The 26,717-nt window shown below is 44.1% G+C and overlaps 2 protein-coding genes across 2 annotated transcripts in view; one reads left to right on the forward strand and one right to left on the reverse strand.

Moving 5' to 3' along the window:
• The window catches only part of cyp27c1 (cytochrome P450, family 27, subfamily C, polypeptide 1), a 64,766-nt gene extending 48,043 nt beyond the window's left edge, over nt 1–16,723 (forward strand). The window contains exons 7-9 of the mRNA XM_073046103.1: nt 6,511–6,589; nt 7,203–7,406; nt 14,555–16,723. Of these exons, the coding sequence (XP_072902204.1) occupies nt 6,511–6,589; nt 7,203–7,406; nt 14,555–14,671 (400 nt within the window). The 3' untranslated portion in view covers nt 14,672–16,723. The remainder of the gene's footprint in view (nt 1–6,510; nt 6,590–7,202; nt 7,407–14,554) is intronic.
• cyp27a3 (cytochrome P450 family 27 subfamily A member 3) overlaps nt 1–26,717 on the reverse strand; it is a 416,483-nt gene that overhangs the window by 24,269 nt on the left and 365,497 nt on the right. The gene's annotated exons all lie outside the window — the stretch shown is intronic.

Genomic DNA, 26,717 nt, shown 5'->3' on the forward strand with positions numbered 1-26,717 from the left:
AAGACATCGAGGCTTTGGAGAGCGTGCAGAAGAGGGTGCTGTGTGCTGGAAGGAATGATTGTACATGCTTGGCTGTCTTCTCTGGAGTGGTAGAGGCTGACAGAGGTTTATGAGATCATTAAAGGAATAGATAGAGTAGACAGACAGTATCTTGTCTTCCCCCAGGGTGGAAATGGGTTTCCTCTGGGCTTAAGTAGTATTCATATCGTACTTTGGTGTGTGAAACAAGGAGAGTAGAGTTAGAAAATATATTCTTGTATATTTCCATTAGAATGAACGGGGAAAAATGTTGGCTTCAAAACGATCACTTGAAGAAAACATACGGTTTCTTATGTAGAGGGAAGCCCAGGAAGTTTACTCAAGAGTTTCAACCAGACGATACGTTTGGGAGCTGCAGCCACCTGTGCCTCAGTGTACTTTGCAGACATACGCAGTGGTAAAATTCTTAACCACCCTTTTCAGATCCTCCCATGACCTTCATGTTCATCAAAACCCTCAGTGAAATGCATCGTTTGTGTCGACCAACACAGTCCAAGGATCGTGCTGGGAACAGCCCGCCCCTGCCTCTGGTACCAACCTAGCATGGCCACAACTTACTAACCTATACGTCTGAGGAATGTGGGAGGAAACCAGAGCACCCAGAGGTTACGGGGAGAGCGTGCAAACCCCATACAGACAGCGGTAGGAATCAAACCCCAGTCACTGGCACCGTGATTTCACTTCTCCGACGTGCATTAGCTGTTCTTCTCCCATTCTAATGCAAGCCCCTTCCCTCTCTTTCTCACCATGATACAAACTCACCCCACACTTCACACAAAGTAAATCGGCAAGACAATGTTTTACACTCAGTCTTGGTACATGTGACAATAACAAACCAATACCAAACTGGAATATTACTGAGATACAGTGAAAAGCTTGCTTTGTATGCGGTTAATACAAATCAAATCATTACACGGTGCACTAAGGAAAGACAAGGTGAAACAGTAACAGGCTGCAGCAGAGTGGAACAGTCATAGACAAATGGCTGTACAGGTAGACAAGATCAAGATTCTACCTCCCTGTGCTAGGGGAAGTTTAGTGAGGCAGATTCTGTCCTTGGGCCTGGGGGTTCACGCTTTCAGGCTTTTATATCTTTCAGCAGATGGGTGGGGGGAGAAGACAGAACGTCTTTGGTGGGTGGTATCTGATTTTGCTAGCTGCTTCCCCAAAGCAGTGTAGACAGAGTCCATGGAGTGGAGGCTGGTTTCAAAGTACATTTATAATCAAAGTATGTATACATTATACAGCCTTGAGATTCATCTCCTTACAGGCAGCCACAAAAAGAAACCCAAAATAATCCATTAAACAAAACCGTCAAACACCCAATGTGCGGAGAGAGAAAAAAACAAATTGTGGAAACAATAAAAGCGAGCAGGTACCGTTCAGAACTGACGTGCACAGACACAGAGCTGTAGCCTCAATTCAGGCAGAGCCAAGAAAACATTGCAGAGCAGCGAACTGAACCAGACATCCCTCATCTCCACCTTGACACCCTGACCATTCCATCTGCTGGGGTGGTTAAATCGCTGACCAAACACTGGGTTCTGTCACATCGATATGCTCTGGGACCCGGACCCTGCTGCACCAATTCAGCTTGTAACTGAACTTTCCATTTCAGCCTGGTGCTTAGACAGATTGAAACGCCGACCCTCCCTCCCTCTTGGTGACAGGCCCACTGCCTCACCTCAGATCTGCCACATCCAAGTCCAAAGAGATTTTACAGGCTATTGTCTGCAGTGATTGTTAACCAGGAAAATGTGTTGTTCAGAAATTATTTAATTGTTTCCCTTGTTTACCAGTGAAAAATAGTCGCTGATCTTTACCAGTGCCGTCTTCAATTGGAACTTTCCATGATATGCTGAACTGTTTCTACAGTTCTCTACGGTTTTGTGTGGTCTCAAACAGAACCGTGTATACAATTCACTACAGAACCATGTATACAATTCTCTACGGAACCGTGTCTACAATTCACTACAGATCCATGTCTACAATTCTCTACAGAACCATGTCTACAATTCACTACAGATCCATGTCTACAACTCACTACAGATCCATGTCTACAATTCTCTACGGAACCGTGTCTACAATTCTCTACGGAACCGTGTCTACAATTCACTACAGAACCGTGTCTACAATTCACTACAGAACCGTGTCTACAATTCACTACAGAACCATGTCTACAATTCACTACAGATCCATGTCTCCAATTCTCAACAGATCCATGTCTATAATTCTCTACGGAACCGTGTCTACAATTCTCAACAGATCCATGTCTACAGTTCTCTGCAGAACCATGTGTAAAATCCTCTACAGTACCATGTCTACAATTTCCTATGGAACTGTGTCTACGATCCCCTGCGGAACTGTGTTTACGATTCTCTGTGGAACAATGTCTACAATTCTCTACGGAACCGTGCCTACAATTCTCTGAGGAACAATGTCTACGGTTCTCAACGGAACGCTGTTATGTTTCTTGACGGAACGGTGTCTACAATTCCCTGCAGAACCACATGTACAATTCTCTACGGATCCATGTCTACAATTCTCTACGGAACCGTGTCTACAATTCTCAACAGATCCATGTCTACAGTTCTCTGCAGAACCATGTGTAAAATCCTCTACAGTACCATGTCTACAATTTCCTATGGAACTGTGTCTACGATCCCCTGCGGAACTGTGTCTACGATTCTCTGTGGAACAATGTCTACAATTCTCTACGGAACCGTGCCTACAATTCTCTGAGGAACAATGTCTACGGTTCTCAACGGAACGCTGTTATGTTTCTTGACGGAACGGTGTCTACAATTCCCTGCAGAACCACATGTACAATTCTCTACGGAACCGTGTCTACAATCCTCTAAGGAACCGTGTCTACAATCTCTACGGAACTGTGTCTATGATTCTCTGTGGAACAATGTCTACGATCTCTACAGAACCGTGCCTACAATTCTCTGAGGAACAATGTCTACGGTTATCAACGGAACGCTGTTATGTTTCTTGACGGAACGGTGTCTACAATTCCCTGCAGAACCACATGTACAATTCTCTACGGATCCATGTCTACAATTCTCTACGGAACCGTGTCTACAATTCTCAACAGATCCATGTCTACAGTTCTCTGCAGAACCATGTGTAAAATCCTCTACAGTACCATGTCTACAATTTCCTATGGAACTGTGTCTACGATCCCCTGCGGAACTGTGTCTACGATTCTCTGTGGAACAATGTCTACGATCTCTACAGAACCGTGTCTACAATTCTCTGTGGAACAATGTCTACAGTTCTCAGCGGAACTGTGTCTACAATTCCCTGCAGAACCACATGTACAATTCTCTATGGAACCGTGTCTACGATCTCTACGGAACTGTGTCTACAATTCTCTGTGGAACAATGTCTACGATCTCTACAGAACCGTGTCTACAATTCTCTGTGGAACAACGTCTACAGTTCTCAGCGGAACTGTGTCTACAATTCCCTGCAGAACCACATGTACAATTCTCTATGGAACCGTGTCTACGATCTCTACGGAACTGTGTCTACGTTTCTCAACGGAATGGTGTCTACAATTCTTGACGGAACCATGTCTACAATTCCCTGCAGAACCACATGTACAATTCTCTGTGGAACCATGTCTATGATCTCTACGGAACCGTGTCTACGATTCTGTGTGTAACAATGTCTATGATTCTCTACGGAACCATGTGTGCAGTTCTTGATGGAACAGCATCTACAATTCTCGACGGAACTGTGTCTACAATTCTCTACAGAACTGTGTTTACGATCCTCTATGGAACGGTGTCTACAATTCTCTGTGGAACAATGGCTGCAATTCTCTATGGAACCGTGTCTACAATTCTCTGTGGAACAATGTCTACAATTCTCTACGGAACCGTGTCTACAATTCTTGATGGAACAATGTCTACAATTCTCGACGGAACCGTGTCTACGATCCTCTATGGAAGCGTGTCTACAATCTCTACGGAACTGTGTCTACGATTCTCTTGTAACAATGTCTATGATTCTCTACGGAACCGTGTGTACAATTCTTGATGGAACGGCATCTACAATTCTCGATGGAACCGAGTCTACAATTCTCTACGGAACTGTGTTTACGATTCTGTATGGAACCGTGTTTACGATTCTCTGGGGAACATTGTCAATGATTCTCTACGGAACCGTGTCTACTATCCTCTATGAAACTGTGTCTACAATTCTCTGTGGAACATTGTCTACGATTCTCTACGGAACCGTGTCTACGATTCTCTGTGGAACAATGTCTACAATTCTCTACGGAATGGTGTCTACAATTCTTAAACAGAACCTTGTCTACAATTCTCGACAGAACCATGTCTACAATTCTCTGTGGAACAATGTCTACAGTTCTTGATGGAACAATGTCTACAATTCTCGACGGAACCATGTCTACAATTCCCTGCAGAACCACATGTACAATTCTCTGTGGAACCATGTCTACGATCTGTACGGAACCGTGTCTACAATTCTTGATGGAACGGCGTCTACAATTCTCTATGGAACGGTGTCTACAATTCTCGATGGAACCGTGTCTACAATTCTCTGTGGAACAATGTCTACAATTCTCTATGGAACGGTGTCTACAATTCTCGATGGAACCGTGTCTACAATTCTCTGTGGAACAATGTCTACAATTCTCTATGGAACGGTGTCTACAATTCTCTATGGAACGGTGTCTACAATTCTCTATGGAACGGTGTCTACAATTCTCGATGGAACCGTGTCTACAATTCTCTGTGGAACAATGTCTACAATTCTCTATGGAACGGTGTCTACAATTCTCGATGGAACCGTGTCTACGATTCTCTGTGGAACAATGTCTACAATTCTCTATGGTACGGTGTCTACAATTCTCGATAGAACCGTGTCTACGATTCTCTGTGGAACAATGTCTACAATTCTCTATGGTACGGTGTCTACAATTCTCGATGGAACCGTGTCTACAATTCTCTGTGGAACAATGTCTACAATTCTCGATGGAACCGTGTCTACGATTCTCTGTGGAACAATGTCTACAATTCTCTATGGTACGGTGTCTACAATTCTCGATGGAACCGTGTCTACGATTCTCTGTGGAACAATGTCTACAATTCTCTATGGTACGGTGTCTACGATTCTCGATGGAACCGTGTCTACAATTCTCTGTGGAACAATGTCTACAATTCTCGATGGAACCGTGTCTACGATTCTCTGTGGAACAATGTCTACAATTCTCTATGGTACGGTGTCTACAATTCTCGATGGAACCGTGTCTACAATTCTCTGTGGAACAATGTCTACAATTCTCGATGGAACCGTGTCTACGATTCTCTACAGAGTCGTGTCTGGAATTCTCTACAGAACCATGTCTACAATTCTCTACGGAACCATTTCTACGATTTTCTACGGAACCATGTCTACGATTCTCTATGGAACCATGTCTACGATTCTCTATGGAACCATGTCTACGGTTCTCCATGGAGCCGTGTCTGCAATTCTTTACAGAGCTGTGTCCTAGGAGCTTACATCACCGATATCCTGTCCGGGTTTAACCATGACCAAGAAAGTTTACCAGTGCTTTTATATCCTCAGGAGGCTAAAGAATTTGTCATGTCTCCTTTGACCCTTACCAATCCTATCCAAATGCATCATGGTTTGGTCTGGCAACTGCTCTGTTGGAAACTGTAAGAAGCTAGAGAGTTAGGGACACAGCTCAGCACGTCATGGAAAGCAATTTCACTCCATGGACTCTGTCTATACTTCCTACTGCCTCAGAAAGCAGCCAACATAATTGAAGACTCCATCCATCCTGGATATTCTCTCTTCTTTCCCTCCAATTAGGCAGGAGATATAAAAGCCTTTAATTTCCTACCACCAGGCTCAAGGACAGTTTGTACTGTACTCTTATAAGACTATTAAATGATTTCTAGTACAATAAGATGTATTCTTCACCTCACAACGTACCTTGTTATGGCCTTGCACCTTACCGTCTGTCTGATCCGCACTTTCTCTTTAACTATGAGCCTTCATTGGTTGATAGGTTCCTAATTAATCAGTATGTTAAAGGTTACAGGGAGAAGGCAGGAGAATAGGGTTGAGAGGGATAATAAATCAGCTGAGATGGAATTGCGGAGAAGAGTCAATGGGCCAAATGGTCTAATTCTGTTCCGATGACTTGTGGTCTTCTGATCTTCATTGCATAGTTTCTCCCAATGCCCTGAAATGCACTGTTGTAATGGAATGATTTGTATAAACTGCATGTAAAACAGAAGCTTTTCACACTATGTTGGTACATATAACAATCGCAAACCAACTTACCAATTTACCTAGAATCTGGTTGCCGTACAGATATCTCACCCAACGGGGCCCTAGTTTAAGCCAACCTTTGACTAGCTTGGAATCTAAAATTGTAAACCCAATTGACTCAAACACAGAATTCCTTCTTGATCTCCCCTACAGGATGTTTCCTGTTCTTCCTGGAAATGGTCGAATCACCCAAGAGGACATGGTTGTTGGAGGATATTTCATCCCAAGCGGAGTGAGATGATCATTTACTTTTCCAAACAAAACCAGTTATTCCTTCTGCTGATGGGGAGGGGAGGTGTGGCAATGGGGAGCAGGACGTGTTTTTCTGTTGTTTGCTCTTTCTATATTGCTCTACCGAGTATTTGGGCGTGCTATGTTGGTGCCGAAATGTGTAGTGACACTTGCAGTGCATCCCTAGATGTGTTGGTTAGAGGACTGAATCACTGAATGTGCGTGTGATAAATAAAATGAATCTGACAAGGGCGTGATAAGAAAGGAGTCTGAGATGATTCGTGGACTGAGGAAGTTGAAGCCTGACAGCGAGAATCTGGAGACCTGTCCTGGGGTCTGTGGACTCTCTGTGTGTAGGGATGGGGTGGGGGTGGGAGGGGGGTAAGGGACTTGTTTTCTTTTTGTTGTCTAGATGCTTGTTGTGTTCTGCATTGCTCTGCCGAGCATTGTGGGTATGCTATGTTGGCAACATTTGCAGGATGCCCACAGCACACTTTCAGTTGTGTTAACGCAAATGATGCATTTCAGTGTATATCTGATGTACCTGTGATAAAGTTAAATCTTGAATCTTGATCTCATCCCCCCCCCCCCCCCCACTCTCTGTGCACCCACAGACCCAGCTTGCTCTCTGCCACTATTCCACATCACACAATGGAGAGGTTTTCAAGAGTCCGGGAGAGTTCCTGCCCCACCGTTGGCTGCGGAAGGCCAACACAGACCGGGTGGATAACTTTGCAGCCATCCCATTCGGTTATGGGGTGAGGAGCTGCGTGGGACGCAGGATCGCAGAGCTGCAAATCCAGCTTGCACTTACACAGGTAGGTCTCCCTGATCACGGACGTGGGCTGTCTCTGTGTCATTGGCAGGTTTTCCCGATCACTTGCTTCCCATACCAGCATTGTTGGTTATTTTTGTCACGTGTACCAAGATGCAGTGAAAAGCTTATGTCTGAGAATGGTACAAGGATCCCATGCACATGTACTTTGAGGTGGTACAAAGTAAATTGATGCTGCCTGGATTAGAGAGCGGGTCTTGTGAGAAAGGGTTGAGTGAACTCGGGCATTTCTCTTTGAAATGAAGGACGATGAGAGGTGACTTTGACAGAGTGGTGGGTACGTGAAAAGTGCTGCCAGGAGTGGTGGGTACACGAAAAGCATTGCCAGGAGTGGTGGGTATGTGAAACGCATTGCCAAGAGTGGTGGGTACGCGAAACGCATTGACAGGAGTGGTGGGTACGTGAAACGCATTGCCAGGAGTGGTGGGTATGTGAAACACATTGCCAGGAGTGGTGGGTATGCGAAACACATTGCCAAGAGTGGTGGGTACGCGAAACGCATTGCCAGGAGTGGTGGGTATGCGAAACGCATTGCCAGGAGTGGTGGGTATGCGAAACGCATTGACAGGAGTGGTGGGTATGCGAAACGCATTGCCAGTTGTGGTGGGTACGCGAAACGCATTGCCAGGAGTGGTGGGTACGTGAAACGCATTGCCAGGAGTGGTGGGTACGCGAAACGCATTGACAGGAGTGGTGGGTACGTGAAACGCATTGACAGGAGTGGTGGGTATGTGAAACGCATTGCCAGGAGTGGTGGGTACGTGAAACGCATTGCCAGTATTGGTGGGTACGTGAAACGCATTGCCAGGAGTGGTGGGTACGTGAAATGCATTGACAGGAGTGGTGGGTATGTGAAACGCATTGCCAGGAGTGGTGGGTATGCGAAACGCATTGCCAGGAGTGGTGGGTATGCGAAACGCATTGCCGGGAGTGGTGGGTATGTGAAACGCATTGCCGGGAGTGGTGGGTATGCGAAACGCATTGCGGGGAGTGGTGGGTACGTGAAACGCATTGCGGGGAGTGGTGGGTACGCGAAACGCGCTGCCGGGAGTGGTGGGTACGCGAAACGCGCTGCCGGGAGTGGTGGGTACGTGAAACGCATTGACAGGAGTGGTGGGTACGTGAAACGCGCTGCCGGGAATGGTGGGTACGCGAAACGCGCTGCCGGGAGTGGTGGGTACGCGAAACGCGCTGCCGGGAGTGGTGGGTACGCGAAACGCGCTGCCGGGAGTGGTGGGTACGTGAAACGCGCTGCCGGGAGTGGTGGATATGTGAAACGCGCTGCCGGGAGTGGTGGGTACGCGAAACGCGCTGCCGGGAGTGGTGGATATGTGAAACGCGCTGCCGGGAGTGGTGGGTACGCGAAACGCGCTGCCGGGAGTGGTGGATATGTGAAACGCGCTGCCGGGAGTGGTGGGTACGCGAAACGCGCTGCCGAGAGTGGTGGATATGTGAAACGCGCTGCCAGGCGTGGTGGGAGAGGCACCATAAGGAACATTTAAGAGACTCTTAGATAGGCTCATGGTGATAGAAAATGGAGGGCTGTGTGGGAAGGAATGGTTAGATTGAACTTGGAGTAGGTTAAAAGGCCAGCACAACATTGTGGGCTGAAGGGCCTGGACTGTACAGCACTGTTTTATGTCCTTTGAGAAAAAGGAAAGGTAAACCATTTATCATAGATTGAATATTAAAATTTTGGTACTTTATGTATTCTATTGCAAATATGTCCTATTTGTCAGTCATGTATTACTACACAGTAAGAGGAGAAGGTGATTTGGTCCTTTGAGCCTGCTTTACCGTTAAATGTGATGATAGTTGATAGAAAAATGCAGGGCTATGTGGGTTGGAAAGATTAGATTGATCTTGGAATACTTAAAAGGAGAGCACTTCATTGTGGGCCGAAGAACATGTACAGAACAGTACAGGCCCTCTGTTCTGTGTCGGGCTGTCCCTGAGGATGGATTGACCTGAAGGTAGATTATTATCGTGGGCGACGGGCACCTCGAGACAGAGTGGAAGATCAGGTTAAAGAGTTTATCTTTCAGTGTTTGAGAGGTCCATTCGATAGCCGAGAAACTGTCCTTGTGGGTTCCTACTGTCATGGTCTGGTATCTTCTGCCAGGTGGGTGGGGGAAATGACCAGGGTGGGAGGGGGGGAGGCCAGAGTGGAGAAAAGACCAGGGTGGGAGGTGGAATGACCAGGGTGGGGGGGGGAATGACTGAGGTGAGAGGGGTCCTTGATTACATTGGCTGCTTTGGGGAATGATCAGGGTGGGGGGAAAGGCCAAACTTGGGGTGGAAAGGCCAGGGTGGGAGGTGTCCTTGATTATGTTGGCTGCTTTCCTGAGGCAGAGGGAAGTATAAACAGAGAGTGGAGGGAACCACACAGTTTGTGTGATAGATTGGACAACATTCAAAACTCTCTGAAATTTCTAGTAGTCTTGGGCAGGACATTTGTCATACTGAGCTGTGATGTCAGGAGGGAAACAGTCCAGCTGATCCATTTTATCCTTTGATGTGTCAGTGTCTGGGTGCCCATTGGGGCTGTACAGTAGCACGATAGTTAGTGTAACACTTTAAACACCTGTGTTTGAAGTTCAATCCTGCTGCCTCTTGTCTTTACTTCCTCTGTATGACCATGTGGCTTTCAAATTCAGTTGTCATTCAACCATACATGTGTATAAAGCTAAACAGAACCGTGTTCCTCTGGGGCCAACATGCAAGGTGCCGTTCATACAGTCACACACAGCATATATAGTCATTAAAAATATTTGCACGTCCCTGATGATCGATGGTGCTTAGAATGTCCTGAATCTTCGTTTCTACAAGAACAAGCACAGCAGTTCCATACCAGCAGATAAAGGTGAATCAGCTTGTCATACTCTTGGTCAGCCACAGGTAATCCAGCTTATCTTGCATGGGGTGAACACCGGAGAGCGACACTGATGGAACAAGCCAGGCCCAACCCAGCACAGATTCTAGCACTCCTGCTGTGCCTCTGAACTCTCCCACACCACCTCTTTGGGTGAATATAACAGTCTGTAATGCTGTGTAACAGACAGACCACTTCCCTGGGTGACTGTAACAGTCTGTAATGCTGTGTAACAGGCAGACCACCTCCCTGGGTGACTGTAACAGTCTGTAATGGTGTGTTACAGGCAGACCACTTCCCTGGGTGACTGTAACAGTCTGTAATGGTGTGTTACAGGCAGACCACTTCCCTGGGTGACTGTAACAGTCTGTAATGGTGTGTAACAGGCAGGCCACCTCCCTGGGTGGCTGGAACAGGCTGAAGGCCTGAAGGTTTGATCCCTGCAATAAGTAAAGGCCACTCTGCTTTTCCACCGTTGGTCTCACCAGTGAACCTGACTTGCGGATTTTATATTACCAATGTCCAGCAAGGTCTTGTGATTGCACAACAAAACATTGAAGACAAATATTTGCACCTTTTGTTGAACCCAGAGGGACTGCTGTGACCAAACACATTGCCATCTTACCGGAAGATGGTGAGTTGTGTTCACGCTACATTGACTGGAAGCATTACTTGGGCCGTGTTGGTCGTTGATGCAAAGGACAGATTTCACTCTCTGATTTGATGTACATGTGACAAATAAAGTTTTCCTGAGAGCTAACACTGTCTAACCTAGGAACATCCTGTTGAGCCTCTCTTGCACACTCTCCTGTGTCTTCACATCCTTCCTATATCAGAGGACAAGAGAGTTCCTGAAATGCAGCTCAGCTGAAGTTATTATCAAAGTGCAGAAATGTCACCATGTGCTACCTCGAGATTCATTTTCTTGCAGGCATTCACAGTAGAACATAGAAATACAATGGAATCAATGAGAAGCTACACACACAAAAACTGACAATGTGCAAAAAAAGACAAACTGCAAATAAAAAAGCTAATAATGATAATAAATAATACTGAGACCATGAGTTGTAGGATCCTTGAAAGTGAGTCCATAGAATCTCTTCAGTGTGAGGTGAGCGAGTGAGCCTCTCAAAGCTCTTCATCACAGTTACTGTAATTGCCCTTGGACAATAGTCATTGAGGCAAGTTAACATTTTCATCTTGGGAACTGATATGATTGAAGTCTGCTTTAGGCAAGTAGGTACTTCAGACTGCCGAAGCAAGAGGTTAAAGATGTCAGTATCCTGAAGGATGGTGTGACATTGGCCTGGGGATCGAACGCTTTGTACAGCTGTTACATACTAGGCCAGCTTTATCATTAATGCCCTGGCCAATATTGACAAGTACGATATACTTCTGTGCACCACTTTCAAAGAGCAATGGACTTGCATCCCCAGATCAGAATCAGGTTTAATATCTCCGGCATACATAGTGAAATTTAACTTTGTGGCAGCAGTACAATCGATACATGAGAAATACAGCAAAGAACTGAGTTGTAGTAAGTATATATGTATATTAAAAGTTAAAATAAGTAGTGCAAAAACAGAAATAATAAAAAAATAGTGAGGTGGTGTTCGTGGGTTCAATGTCCATTCAGAAATCTGATGGCAGAGGGGTAGAGGCTGCTCCTGAACTACTGAATGTGTGCCTTCAGGCTCCTATACCTCCTTCCTGCCAGTAACAATGAGAAGAGAGCATGTCCTGGGTAGTGGGGGTCCTTAATAATGGAAGCTGCCTTTCTGAGGCGTCGCTCCTTGAATACTACAGAGGCTAGTACCCACGATGGAGCTGACTAAGTTTACAACTCTCTGCAGTTTATTTTGATCCTGTGCAGTAGTCCCCACCCCAATGCCAGATGGTGATGCAGCCAGTCAGAATATTCACCATGGTATATCTGTACAATGTAGAAGCAAATGTTTTCCAGTTTCCCTCTGTACATCACTGCCCTGGCACTTACTGAATACGTTTCTCCCAGCTTTGACTTCCCCACGTACAGCGTCTCACACTTGCCCATCTTATACTCATCTGCCATTCATCCACCATGATCTGTACACTGAGCTTTATTTGTCACATGTACATCGAATCCTGAAACATACAGTGGAATGTGCCATTTGCATCAAGGACCATCATTGTACGAGGATGTGCTGGATGCAATCCGTAAGTGTCCCCAATACAGCAAGCCCACAGTTCACTTTACATCTTCAGAGGAAACCCACATGGTCACGGAGAGAATACAAACTTCTTACAAATAGTGGTGAGAATTGAACTCTGGTAAAGCATTACACTAACTGCTGTGCTACCAGGCCACACGCTCAGCCATTAGAGGAGGTTTACCAGGATGCTGCCCTGGTTAGGGAGCATTTCTTATGAGGATAGATTAAGCTTGAGGGAAAGGTGGAAGGTGATGTGATAAAGGTGTACAAGATGATACAAGGCCGAGACCAAGTGGAGAGCCAGAAACTCCCCAGCACGGACATGGCAAATATCAGGGGGTATAGTTTTAAGGTGATTGGAGGAAAGTGTAAGTGGGAGTGATATCAGAGAGTGGTGAGTGTGTGGAGCACTCCCAGGGGTGGTGGCAGAGGAAGATATGTTACGGCCATTTAAGAAACTCTTAGATAGGCACATGGATGAAAGAAAAGTGGAGGCTGTGTGGGAGGGAAAGTTTAGATTGATCTTAGAGTAGGTTAAAAGGTCAACACAGTATTGTGGGCTGAAGGGCCTGAGGTGTGCTATACAGTCCTGTTTCGATGTTTGTTCGATGTATTTAGAGATACAACATGGTAACAGGCTCACACTGCCCAGTTACACCGATGTGACTAATTAATTGACTATCTGGGACGTGTGAGGAAACCTGTGCAGACACAGGGAGATCGTACAAACTCTTTACGGGCAGCGGTGAGAATTGAACCTGGGTCGCTGACACTGTAATAGTGTTACTCTATCCGCTTCACTACAGTACTACCCATATTCTATGCTTCTAGTTCTATAATCCACATCTCTGCAGATTTTCATGTCATCTGCACATCTACATTCCTGTCCAAACGTCATTCACAACAGGTGTCCCAGCAGAACCCCACCTCCAGCCAGAATAACACCCCTCCATCACCATTCTCTGTCCTCAAGAATGTGGCCAGCTTTGTGTTCGTTCAGTCTCTGAATCCCAAGTACTAAGATCACTGCACTTCTCCAACTTTGCCCTCTGGTCTTTACTCCCCTGCATTTCCCATGACACTGGCTATCTGGGTCTAAGTTTTGGGAATTCCTTTCCCAAGCCTAACTTTCCAGTCCATACTCTCTTTGTTCAAAGACCTGCCTCAGAAACCCATGGCTTAGTGTCGCTCATGGCTTTTCTGATGCACTGTAGAATGTTTTCACCTTAATATTTTAACATCATGTGGAAGGGTTGAGTCAGTTCAAAATTTACTCACTTCCTAAGAGAAAAAGGGAGATTTAGTGGAGATGCACAAAATTATGAGGTGTATAGATAGGGCAAATACAAGCAGGCTTTTACCACTGAGGTTGGGCGAGATGAGATCATAGGTAAGGGGGTGAAAGGTAAAAAATATTTAGACCATAAGACAGAGGAGCATAATCAAGCCATTCAGCCCATCGAGTCTGCTATGCCATTCTATCATGGCTGATTTATGATCCCTCTCAGCCCCATTCTCCTGACTTCTCCCCGTAACCTTTGACACCCTGACGCATCAAGACCATATCAACCTCTGCTTTAAATATGCCCACTGACTTGTCCTCCACAGCTGTCTGTGACAATGAATTCCACAGATTCACCACCCTCTGGCGAAAGAAATTTGAGGTATCCAAAATTGAGAGGGGTATAGATAGGTCTTAGTCAAGCTGGCTTTTTCCAATGAGGTTTTTCAATTGCCAGGAGGTTGAGTGAAACTGGAAACTAGAGGTCATGAGTTAAGAGTGAAAGGTGAAATATTTAAGGGGAACATGAGGAATCTTCTTCACTCAGAGGGTGGTGAGGAGTGTGAAAGGAGCTGGTAGTGGATGCAGGTTCAATTTCAGCATTTAAGAGAAGTTTGGATAGGTGTGTTGAGGGAAGGAGAATGGAGGCTATGTCCAGGTGCAGACAGAGTAACAGCTTGGCATGGGCCTGTTTCTATACTCTAGTACTTTATGACTAATAAAGGCATGACGTAAATGCATTTTGTTACTGTTAATCTGAATCTATTCAAACTTTATCTTTTCAGCTCCTGCAAACGTTTGAGATCCAAGTGGCTCCCAACACAGGCACTGTCCTAGCCAAGACCCGTGGCCTACTGTCTCCTAGCAAACCCATACACCTCAAATTTGTGGACCGGAAGTAGTGGACAACAAAGGTTAAAGGTCACTGATCTGTGTGATATAAACCGGACCCCCTCAGAAACTATTGATAAGTTCTGTGGATGGATTTGCTTCATAATGCTCACGGTTTGCAAGGCAGCTTATCCATACAAGGCGTGGTGGAAGATTTCATTCAGTTCAGCTTTGGCCAGAGAATATTTAACTTAACCCGTTTCATAGATGAGCGATTGGCCAGTGTTATGAGTCACCTTCTGGTAAACTGGCTGAGCTGAGAATAATTTTAACCCATCGAAGAAGAGTCACAGAGTAAAACGTCATCTTTGGTCACTGTCCCTGTAAGCTCTAATCAAAGATTCTAAGATTTCAAAGCAAATTTATTATCAAAGTAGGTATATCTCACTCTATACGACCCAAAGATTTATTTTCTTGTAGGCATTCACAGTAGAACAAAGAAATACAGTAGAATCAATGTAAAACTGCACATAAAGATGGAAAAACAACCAATATGCAAAAGACCACAAATTGTACAAATACAAAAAGAAAATCAAAATAATCACAGTGAGTAACATTGAGAGCACGAGTTCTCAGCGTGTAATGACTTCCTGCCCTTTCGTAAGATGTTCAGTGCACAGAAAGAGGTCATGAACTCACTCCATGCCCAAGTTGCGGAACAAACTATTCAGCCCCGTTGTGCTCCTTCTCAGCACACTTGACCAGGTTCGATTCCCGCCACTGCCTGTGAGTTGTTTCTGTGCTTTGTCGGGGTGCTCCGGTATCCTCCCACATCCAAAAGGTATTTGTTTATCAGTAACACAGGTGTAACTGGGTGGTGCAGGCTCATTGGGTTGGAAGGACCATGCTGTATCTCTTAAAAAAAAATAAAATACCTGATCAGTTCCCTTTGGAAATCCCTGAATGATTATTTCCAGACAGAGTTCCAGGTAACTGGTATAAAAGAAATTCCTCTTTGCATCAAACTGTATCTTTGTCCCTGGTCTTTAAAACAGTCAGTGCAGGGAGGAAGTGACAAAAAGTCTGTGCTGGAGAAGATCAGCCAGTCAAGCAGCATCCGTGTGGATGGGGGGACGTGGTAGCACCAGCGTATCACTGTACAGTGCCAGCAAGGGGTTTGAATCCTGCCGTTGTTTGTGAGGAGTTTGTAAGTTCTCTCTTCAGCTGCGTGAGTTTCCTGTGGGAGCTCCAGTTTCCTCCCACGGTTCAAAGATTTACTGGTTAGGGTTACTGGCATCTTGGAGCTAGAAGCCCAGCAAACCCCTTGCTGATTTAATTTGTAAACAAAGCCATGTACATGTGACAAATAGAGCTAATCTTTACTTAGTGTTTCTGCTGAGGTTTTCAGGTTGGCGCAGGAAGCGTGCTGACACTTGTCAGACGCCCCCAACACAATTCTTACTGATTTGATCTGATGCATATGACACATTGCATCACGTGTTTCAATGCACATGTGACAAATAAAGCTAATCTTTCTGTAGAGGTTTCAGGTTGAAATACTGTAAAAGGATTGAGAATTTAATGTGACAATGATAAACTAACGCACTGCTTTATGAAAGCACCAACAATTCCTTCAGCAGACTCTTTGCCGCTCCTGCTTCCGGCTTGTCTCCGCTGCTGGGATGGGTGGAAATGTCAAATATTAGCCTGCATAGCTTTAACGTGGGAAGGAGAAAATATAATGGAGATTTGTGAGGAACTCATAAACAAGAGATTCTGCAGATGCTGTAAACCACAAAATGCTGGAGGAACTCAGCATCTATGGAGGGGAATAAACTGTTGGCATTTCAGGCTGAGACCCTGTGTCAGGACTGGTGAGGGAAAGTTCCCTACATTGATGCTGCATGACCTGCTGAGTTCCCCTACATTTTGTGTTGCTTCACTGTGGTGAACTACATATACCTGTCTGGACACGCCCCCTGATGACTGCTCCTGTGGCTCCTCCCACAGACCCCGGTATAAAGGTGATGGAGGTCTGAGCCCGGCCTCTCTGTCTCCAGGATGTAGTATGGTGGTCACTCACTGCTCGTTCCTTCTTCCAGTCAATAAAAGCCAATACCTCGCTTTTACGTCTCAGAGTGAGTTATTGATGGTGCGTCATTCACTCCATTTGCCCCTTTCTTTGCCTACCTACCTCTGACTCCTCTTCTGCCCATCAATCTTCACCCTGTCCTCAATCCACCAATCACCTACTAGTTCCTACCCCAACACCCGCCCTCTCCTCTCTCCACCCTCATTTCTGATGTGGTGTTTTGACTCCAACCCATCCCCCCACTCCAACCAAAGGCACCAGACCCACGGGGTCCCTCCGGTGGTGGTTTTGTGGCCTGTAACACTGCAATCACTGGCGAGTACGGACAAAATGGCCTCTCACGTTGTTTTGTGACAGAAGCATGTTGCGGAGGGAAGTCACGTTCTTCAGTCGAGACCCTTCGTCAGGACTAACTGAAAGGAGGGATACTAAGAGATTTGAAAGTAGTGGGGGGAGGGGGAAATGCGAAATGATAGGAGAAGACCGGAGGGGGTGGGATGAAGCTAAGAGCTGGAAAGGTGATTGGTGAAAGTGATACGGAGCTGGAGAAGGGAAAGGATCATGGGACGGGAGGCCTCAGGAGAAAGAAAGGAGGGGGGGGAGCACCAGAGGGAGATGGTGAACAGGCAAACAACTAAATATGTCAGGGATGGGGTAAGAAGGGGAGGAGGGGCATTAACAGAAGTTAGAGAAGTCAATGTTCATGCCATCAGGTTGGAGGCTACCCAGCCGGTATATAAGGTGTTGTTCCTCCAACCTGAGTTTGGATTCATTTTGACAGTAGAGGAGGCCATGGATAGACATATCAGAATGGGAATGGGACGTGGAATCAAAATGTGTGGCCACTGGGAGATCCTGCTTTCTCTGGCGGACCGAGCGTAGGTGTTCAGCGAAACGGTCTCCCAGTCTGCGTTGGGTCTCACCAATATATAAAAGGCCACACCGGGAGCACCAGACACAGTATACCACACACGTCCCATTCCCATTCTGATATGCCTATCCATGGCCTCCTCTACTGTCAAGATGAATCCACACTCAGGTTGGAGGAACAACACCTTATATACTGGCTGGGTAGCCTCCAACCTGATGGCATGAACATTGACTTCTCTAACTTCCGTTAATGCCCCTCCTCCCCTTCTTACCCCATCCCTGACATATTTAGTTGTTTTTTCTCTCTGCCCATCACCCTGCCTATTGTCCATCTCCCTCTGGTGCTCCCCCCTCCCCCTTTCTTTCTCCCGAGGCCTCCCGTCCCATGATCCTTTCCCTTCTCCAGCTCTGTATTTTGCCAATCACCTTTCCAGCTCTTAGCTTCATCCCACCCCCTCCGGTCTCCTATCATTTCCCATTTCCCCCTCCCCCCACTACTTTCAAATCTCTTAGTATCTCTCCTTTCAGTTAGTCCTGACGAAGGGTCTCGGCCCGAAACGTCAACAGTGCTTCTCCCTATAGATGCTGCCTAGCCTGTTGTGTTCCACCAGCATTTTGTGTGTGTTGATTGAATTTCCAGCATCTGCAGATTACCTTGTGTTTGCTCATGTCCTGTTTGGAATCTGTGTTTGCTATAAACAAAGTGACTGCTAGGTGGCAGACAAGTCCATAATCTGGGTGCAAGTGACCCAGCATGAAGTTAGGGCAGGTTCAAACACTGTTGAAGTCACACATGTTGGCTGAAACAAATTATAAACTCATTTCATGACCAGAACCATTAGCATACCTTACTGATCAGCATGGAAGCTGTTATTAATTATGAAATAGGAGCAGAATTAGGCTGTTCAGCCCACTGAGTCATCCACCATACCATCATGGCTGATGTGTTTTCCTTTTCAACCCCATTCATCTGCCTTTTCCCATAACCATTGACACCCTTACCAATAAAAAGCTCTCAAACTCTGCTTTAAATATACCTAATGATTTGGCCTCCATATAGATTGTGGCAATGAATTCCATAGATTCACCATCTTCTGGCTAAAGAAATTCTCCCTCATCGCTGTGTTCTAAAGGGACATCCTTGAATTCTGAGGTTGTGTCCGCTGGTCCCAGACTCTCTCACTATTGGAAACATCCTCTCAACATCTGCTCTGTCTAGGCCTTTCAATATTCAGCAGGTTTCAATGAGATCTCCCTCATCATTTGATTCCAGTGAGTACAGGCCCAGAGCCATCAACTGCTCCTATTAATGTAACCCATTCATTGCTGGGATCATTCTTGTAAATATCCTCTGGACTCTGAAATGCTAGCACATCCTTTCTTAAATATTGAGCCCAGTTCTGATGGATTGAAATAGTTTCCCATCTCTAAACCGTCCATTATCAACAGCATGACATTAAATACTTCTGAGCGACATGGGTGTCAGATGTGAGATTTCCAGGAGTCTCTTGGCCTCCCCGATGGCTACATCTGCACCAGGTACATTGACATGCAACTCCTTAGAGAATACAGGGAGTCAGGAAGGAAGTTGAGAAGCGAGACCTCAAGTGTATATTGCTGCCAGTGAGGATAGGAATAGAATGAGGTGGCAGATAAATGTGTGGCTAAAGAATTGGAGCAGGGGACAGGGATTCAGATTTGCGGATAGATAGATAGATAGATACTTTATTCATCCCCATGGGGAAATTCCAACTTTTTTCCAATGTCCCATACACTTGTTGTAGCAAAACTAATTACATACAATACTTAACTCAGTAAAAAAAATATGAGATGCATCTAAATCACTATCTCAAAAGCATTAATAATAGCTTTTTAAAAGTTCTTAAGTCCTGGCGGTAGAATTGTAAAGCCTAATGGCATTGGGGAGTATTGACCTCTTCATCCTGTCTGAGGAGCATTGCATCGATAGTAACTGTCGCTAGTTGGGACCTCTTCTGGGGCAGGAGTGACCTGTACAAAAAGAACAGGTTGCACTTGAATCCAAGGGAAACAAATATTCTTGTGGGCCATGGGAGTGGTTTAGAGCTGTGGGAGTGGTTCAAACTAGTATAGCAGGGGGATGGGAACAGTATGACAGAGCTGAGGGTGAGCCAGCAGGTTTACAAGTAGACGATGGGTGTAACATGAATGTAAGGAAGAGCAAACCAATGATTGGGTAGAAATGCAGACAAAGCAAAGAGTTAAATTGTACCCAGAGGCAAAATTCAAAAGGGTGGAGAATGCAGCCCTGAAGGTGCTGTTTTTAAATGCATTCGAAATAATGTGGACAAACTCGTGGTGCAATGAGAGATTGGTTGGATTAATGTGAGCATCACTGAGTTATGGCTGAAAGAAGCCATAGTTGGGAGCTTAATATCAAAGGATATACTTTATATCGAAAGGACAGGCGGTGGTGTGGCTCTGTTGATAAGAGATGGAATTATATCTTTAGAAAGTGGTGACATAGGGTCAGAGAATATTGAATCTTTGTGGGTGGAGTTAAGAAACTGCAACGGAAATGTGTTATTACATTTGACGCTGAGAAGGCGTTTGACAGACTTGAATGGGTATATTTATTTAATATACTCAAGAAATTTAACTTTAGCTCAAAGTTTATATCTTGGATTCAATTGATATATCATACACCTTTGGCTGCTGTATTTACCAATAATCAGAGATCTCCTTTTTCGAGATACTAAACAGGGCTGTCCTTTTAGCTCTTTGCTATTTCACATCGTCCTGGAGCCCTTGGCAACTGCTATTCGTGATTCACCTCATATATTCGGCATTATTCATGGCAATGGGACGCATTAAGTATCATTATATGCAGATGACCTGTTACTATATATCTCCAACCCAGAGAAATCCATTCCTGCAGTAATAACACTACTTGCTCAGTTTAGTAGTTTTTCTGGTTATAAATTGAATATTAAGAAGAGTGTGCTTTTCCCATTGAATATGCAAGTTCCAATTTATAGACAATCACCATTTAGATTGGTTACTGATTATTTTAGTTATTTGGGTGTTAAAATTACTAAGAAGCATAAGGATCTATTTAAAGTTAATCTTTTACCCTTAATTGATCATGTTAAACAACTGTTTACTAAATGATCCTCATTGTCCTTATCTTTGATTGGTAGAATTAATGCTATTAAGATGATTATTTTACCTAAATTTCTGTATCTATTTCAGGCGGTATCATTTTTTATCCCTAAATCTTTTTTTGATATTATTCTAAAATGTCTTCATATATATGGCAGAATAGAAGTAATAGAAATAAGTAAGAAATATTTACAGAAATCAAAAAAGGAAGGCAGTTTGGCTTTGCCGAATCTTAGATTTTATTATTGGGCAATTAATATTCGATATTTAACGATTTGGACACAAGAGTTGGATGAAACTCAATGTCCACGATAGATGAACCTCGAGCGGGAATCTGTACAGGGATTTTCACTGGCTTCTGTTTTAGGAGCTGTGCTTCCCTTTGCACTTTCTAAATTGAATAAACAAATGATAAATCCAATAATCAAACATACATTACGAATATGGTTACAATTTTGTAAATTTTTTGCATTGAATAAATTTATCCTGTCAAGTTCTATTACATCTAATTTTTTCTTTCAATAGACAATAGACAATAGGTGCAGAAGTAGACCATTCGGCCCTTCGAGCCTGCACAGCCTTTTTGAGATCATGGTTGATCATCTACTATCAATACCCGGTTCCTGCCTTGTCCCCATATCCCTTGATTCCCCTATCCATAAGATACCTATCTAGCTCCTTCTTGAAAGCATCCAGAGAATTGGCCTCCACTACCTTCCGAGGCAGTGCATTCCAGACCCCCACAACTCTCTGGGAGAAGAGGTTTTTCCTTAACTCTGTCCTAAATGACCTACCCCTTATTTTCAAACCATGCCCTCTGGTACTGGACTCTCCCAGTATCTGGAACATATTTCCTGCCTCTATCTTGTCCAATCCCTTAATAATCTTATATGTTTCAATCAGATCCTCTCTCAATCTCCTTAATTCCAGCGTGTACAAGCCCAGTCTCTCTACCCTCTCTGCATAAGACAGTCCAGACATCCCAGGAATTAACCTCGTGAATCTACGCTGCACTTCCTCTACAGCCAGGATGTCTTTCCTTAACCCTGGAGACCAAAACTGTACATAATACTCCAGGTGTGGTCTCACCAGGGCTCTGTACAAATGCAAGAGGATTTCCTTGCTCTTGTACTCAATTCCCTTTGTAATAAAGGCCAACATTCCATTAGCTTTCTTCACTGCCTGCTGCACTTGCTCATTCACCTTCAGTGACTGATGAACAAGGACTCCTAGATCTCTTTGTATTTCTCCCTTACCTAACTCTACACCATTCAGATAATAATCTGCCTTCCTGTTCTTACTCCCAAAGTGGATAACCTCACACTTATTCACATTAAACGTCATCTGCCAAGTATCTGCCCTCTCACCCAGCCGATCCAAGTCACCCTGAATTCTCCTAACATCCTCATCACATGTCACACTGCCACCCAGCTTAGTATCATCAGCAAATTTGCTGATGTTATTCTCAATGCCTTCATCTAAATCACTGACGTAAATCGAAAACAGCTGTGGTCCCAATACCGAGCCCTGTGGCACCCCACTAGTCACCACCTGCCATTCCAAGAAACACCCATTCACCGCTACCCTTTGCTTTCTATCTACCAACCAGTTTTCTATCCATGTCAATGTCTTCCCCCCAATGCCATGAGCTTTGATTTTATCCACCAATCTCCTATGTGGGGCCTTATCAAATGCCTTCTGAAAATCGAGGTACACTACATCCACTGGATCTCCCCCTGTCTAACTTCCTGGTTACATCCTCGGAAAACTCCCAACAGATTAGTCAAGCATGATTTACCCTTGGTAAATCCATGCTGGCTCGGCCCAATCCTATCACTGCTATCTAGATAAGCCACTATTTCATCTTTAATAATGGACTCTAGCATCTTCCCCACCACCGATGTCAGGCTGACAGGTCGATAGTTCTCTGTTTTCTCCCTCCCTCCTTTCTTAAAAAGTGGGATAACATTAGCCATTCTCCAATCCTCAGGAACTGATCCTGAATCTAAAGAACATTGGAAAATGATTACCAATGCATCCGCATTTTCCAGGGCCACCTTTAGATGCAGACCATCTGGACCTGGGGATTTGTCAGCCTTCAGTCCCATCAGTCTACTCATCACCGTTTCCTTCCTAATGTCAATCTGTTTCATTTCCTCTGTTACCCTATGTCCTTGGCCCATCCATACATCTGGGAGATTGCTTGTGTCTTCCTTAGTGAAGACAGATCTAAAGTACTTATTAAATTCTTCTGCCATTTCTCTGTTTCCCATAACAATTTCACCCAATTCATTCTTCAAGGGCCCAACATTGTTCTTAACTATCTTCTTTCTCTTCACATACCTAAAAAAGCTTTTGCTACCCTCCTTTATATTCCCGGCTAGCTTGCGTTCGTACCTCATTTTTTCTCCCCGTATTGCCTTTTTAGTTAAGTTCTGTTGTTCCTTAAAAACTTCCCAATCATCTGTCCTCCCACTCACCTTAGCTCTGTCATACTTCTTTTTTTAATGCAATGCAATCTCTGACTTCCTTTGTCAACCACAGTGGCCCCTTTCCCCCCTTTGAATCCTTCCTTCTCCGGGGGATGAACTGATTTTGCACCTTGTGCATTATTCCCAAGAATCCCTGCCATTGCTGTTCCACTGTCTTTTCTGCTAGGATATCCGTCCAGTCAACTTTGGCCAGCTCCTCCCTCATGGTTCCATAGTTTCCCCTGTTCAACTGTAACACTGACACCTCCGAGCTGCCCTTATCCTTCTCAAATTGCAGATAAAAACTTTCAACCATCTAGAATTGATCAAGCTTTTCTTTTATGGAAAACAAAGGGAATAACATGTTTTCATGATTTATTCATGGATGATTGTTATATGTCTTTTGAACAGCTGTCTAATAAATATAATTTGCCTAGATCACACTTCTTCAGATATTTACAGATTAGAAACTATCTGAATGCTACTTTACCTACCTTTCGGATATCGCATCAAATTGAAGTTACAGAAAAAAAAATTAGGTTTAAACCCCTATCAGAAGAGTTTAGTAGCAATTATTTATGATCTGATTATGAAAATACATTTAAGTACATCTAATAAAATTAAGAATGAGAGGGAAAGAGAACTTCAAATATCTTTATCTACAGAGAAATGGGAGAAAATTCTTCAACTAGTTAATACTTCTTCAATGTGTGCCAGACACGCTTTGATACAATTTAAGGTGGTTCATAGGGCTCATATGTCCAAGGATAAGTTAGCTCGTTTTTACTGCCATATAAATCCTGTTTGTGATAGATGTAATTCTGAAGTAGCTTCCTTGACACATATGTTCTGGTCTTTCCCTCTTTTAGGAGAATATTGGAAAGATATTTTTGATATTGTTTCAGTAGTTCTGTGGGTTGATTTACAACCTCATCCTATTACTGCAATTTTTGGACTACCAGTGATAGACTCCAGTCATTTATCCTCATCAGCTTGTCGACTAATTGCATTTGTTACATTAATAGCCAGAAGATTTTTTTTTAGTTCAGGGGTTTTTTTTCCTCTTTATAAAATATCTTTTTCATGGTTAGTTACTAAGAGATTGGAAGGCCAAACTCCATTTATTACTTGGAATCTGTGCTTGTTAACTGTTATTAATGTAATCCTGATCTCTATATATCATTATCATTATTGCTATGTTTATTAATTTGAAACTTAATAAAAAGATTAAAAAAGAAGAAACTGCGAGGGTAAAAAATTCAATATGGGAATCATATGTAGGCCTCCAAATAGTAGCCAATATGTGGGGCTGAGATTGCAAAGGGAGCTGGAAAGGGCTTGTAATAAGGGTAATATCACAATCGTAATGGGGGACTTCAATTTGCAAGGAGATTTGCTAATTCAGGTTGGTGTCGGATCGCAAGAGAGGGAATTTGATGAATGTCTATGAGATTGCTTTTTAGAGCAGCTTGTACTTGAGCCTGCTCGGGGAAAGGCTGCTTTAGATTGGGTGCTGTGTAATAACCCAGATCTTGTAAGGGAGCTTAATGTAAAGGAGCCCTTAGGAAGCAGTGATCATAATATATTGAATTCATACTGCAATTTGAGAGGGAGAAGCATAAGTCACATGTATCAGTATTGCGATGGAATAAAGGGAATGAGAGAGGAGCTTGCCCAGGTGGATTGGAGAAGGATACAAGCAGAGATGATGGTAGAACGGACATGGCTGAAGTTTCTGGGGATGGTTCACAAGGCACAGTATAGATATGTCCCACAGAAGAAGTTCTCAAATGGCTGGGGTAGGCAACCAAGGCTGACAAGGGAAGTTAAGGACTGCATAAAAGCCAAAGGAAGGGCATATAATGTAGCAAAAGTGAGTGGAAAGTTGGATGATTGGGAAGCTTTTAAAATCCAAGAAAGGCATCTAAAAAAAATATAAAAAGGAAAAAGATGAAATATGAGGGCAGACTAGCCAATAATGTAAAGCAGGATAACAAAGGTTTTGTCAGTTATATAAAGAGTAAAAGGGAAGTGAGAGTTGATATTGGACCACTGGAAAATGATGTTGGTGAGGTAGTAATAGGGGACAAAGAAATGGCAGATGAACTTAATAGGTACTTTGCATCAGTCTTCACTGTAGAAGACACAAGCAGTGTGCCAGAGGACTGTGAGTGTCAGGGAGCAGGAGTAATTGCCATCGCTATTACAAAGGAAAAAGTGCCAGGCAAACTGAAAGGTCTTAAGGTGGATGAGTCACCTGGACCAGGTGGACCACATCCCAGAGTCCTGACAGAGGTTGCTGAAGAGGTAACAGATGCATTGGCCATGATCTTTCAAGAATCACTTGATTCTAACATGGTCTTGGAGGACTGGAAGATTGCAAACGTCATTCTACTCTTTAAGAAGGGAGGAAGGCAAAAGAGAGGAAATTATAGACCAGTTAGCCTAACCTCAGTGATTGGGAAAGTGTTGGAGTCTATTATTAAGGATGAGGTTTCGAGGTACTTGGAGACTAATGATAAAGTAAGTCAAAGTCAGCACGGTTTCTGTAAAGGGAAATCTTGCCTGACAAATCTGTTAAGAGTTCTTTGAGGAAGTAACAAGCAGGGCGGACAAAGGAGAGGCAGTGGATGTCATTTACTTGGATTTTCAGAAGGCATTTGATAAGGTGTCACACATGAGGCTGCCAAACAAGATAAAATCCCATGGTGTTACAGGAGAGATACAGGCATGGATAGCAGAATGACTGACAGGCAGGAGACATTGACTGGGAATAAAGGGGATCTTTTCTGGTTGGCTGCCAGTGATTAGTGGCGTTCCTCAGGGGTCAGTATTAGGACCGCTACTTTTCAAATTGTTTGTCAATGATTTGGATATTGGAATTGATGGCTTCGTGGCAAAGTTTGCAGATGATACGAAGATAGGTGGAGGGGTAGGTAGTGCTGAGGAAGCAATGTGATTGCAGCAGGACTTAGACATAGAACATAGAACATAGAAATTTACAGTATGTTACAGGCCCTTCAGCCCACAATGTTGTGTCGACCATGTAACCTACTCCAGAAACTGCCTAGAATTTCCCTACCGCATTTTTTGAAGCTCCATGTAAGAGGCTCTATTGTATCCGCTTCCATCACCACTATCGGCAGCGCATTCCACTAAAAGAATGGGCAAAAAAGTGGCAGATGGAATACAGTGTTAGGAAATATATGATATGATCATGCATTTTGGTAAAAGGAACAATAGTGCGGACTATTATCTAAATAGGGAGAAATTTCAAACATCAGAGGTGCAGAGGGACTTAGGATTCCTCCTGTAAGACTCCCAGAAGGTTAATTTTCAGCTTGAGTCTATGGTAAAGAAAGCAAATGTGATGCTGGCATTTATTTCAAGGGAATAGAATATAAAAGCAAGGAGATAATGTTGAGGCTTTATAAGACACTAATCAGACCACACTTGGTTTTGTCAACAGTTTTGGGCCCTATATCTCAGAAAAGATGTGTTGTCATTGGAGAGAGTCCAGAGGGGGTTCACGAGGATGGTTCC

This window comes from Hemitrygon akajei, chromosome 5, assembly GCF_048418815.1.
Source record: "Hemitrygon akajei chromosome 5, sHemAka1.3, whole genome shotgun sequence".
Lineage (NCBI taxonomy): Eukaryota > Metazoa > Chordata > Chondrichthyes > Myliobatiformes > Dasyatidae > Hemitrygon > Hemitrygon akajei.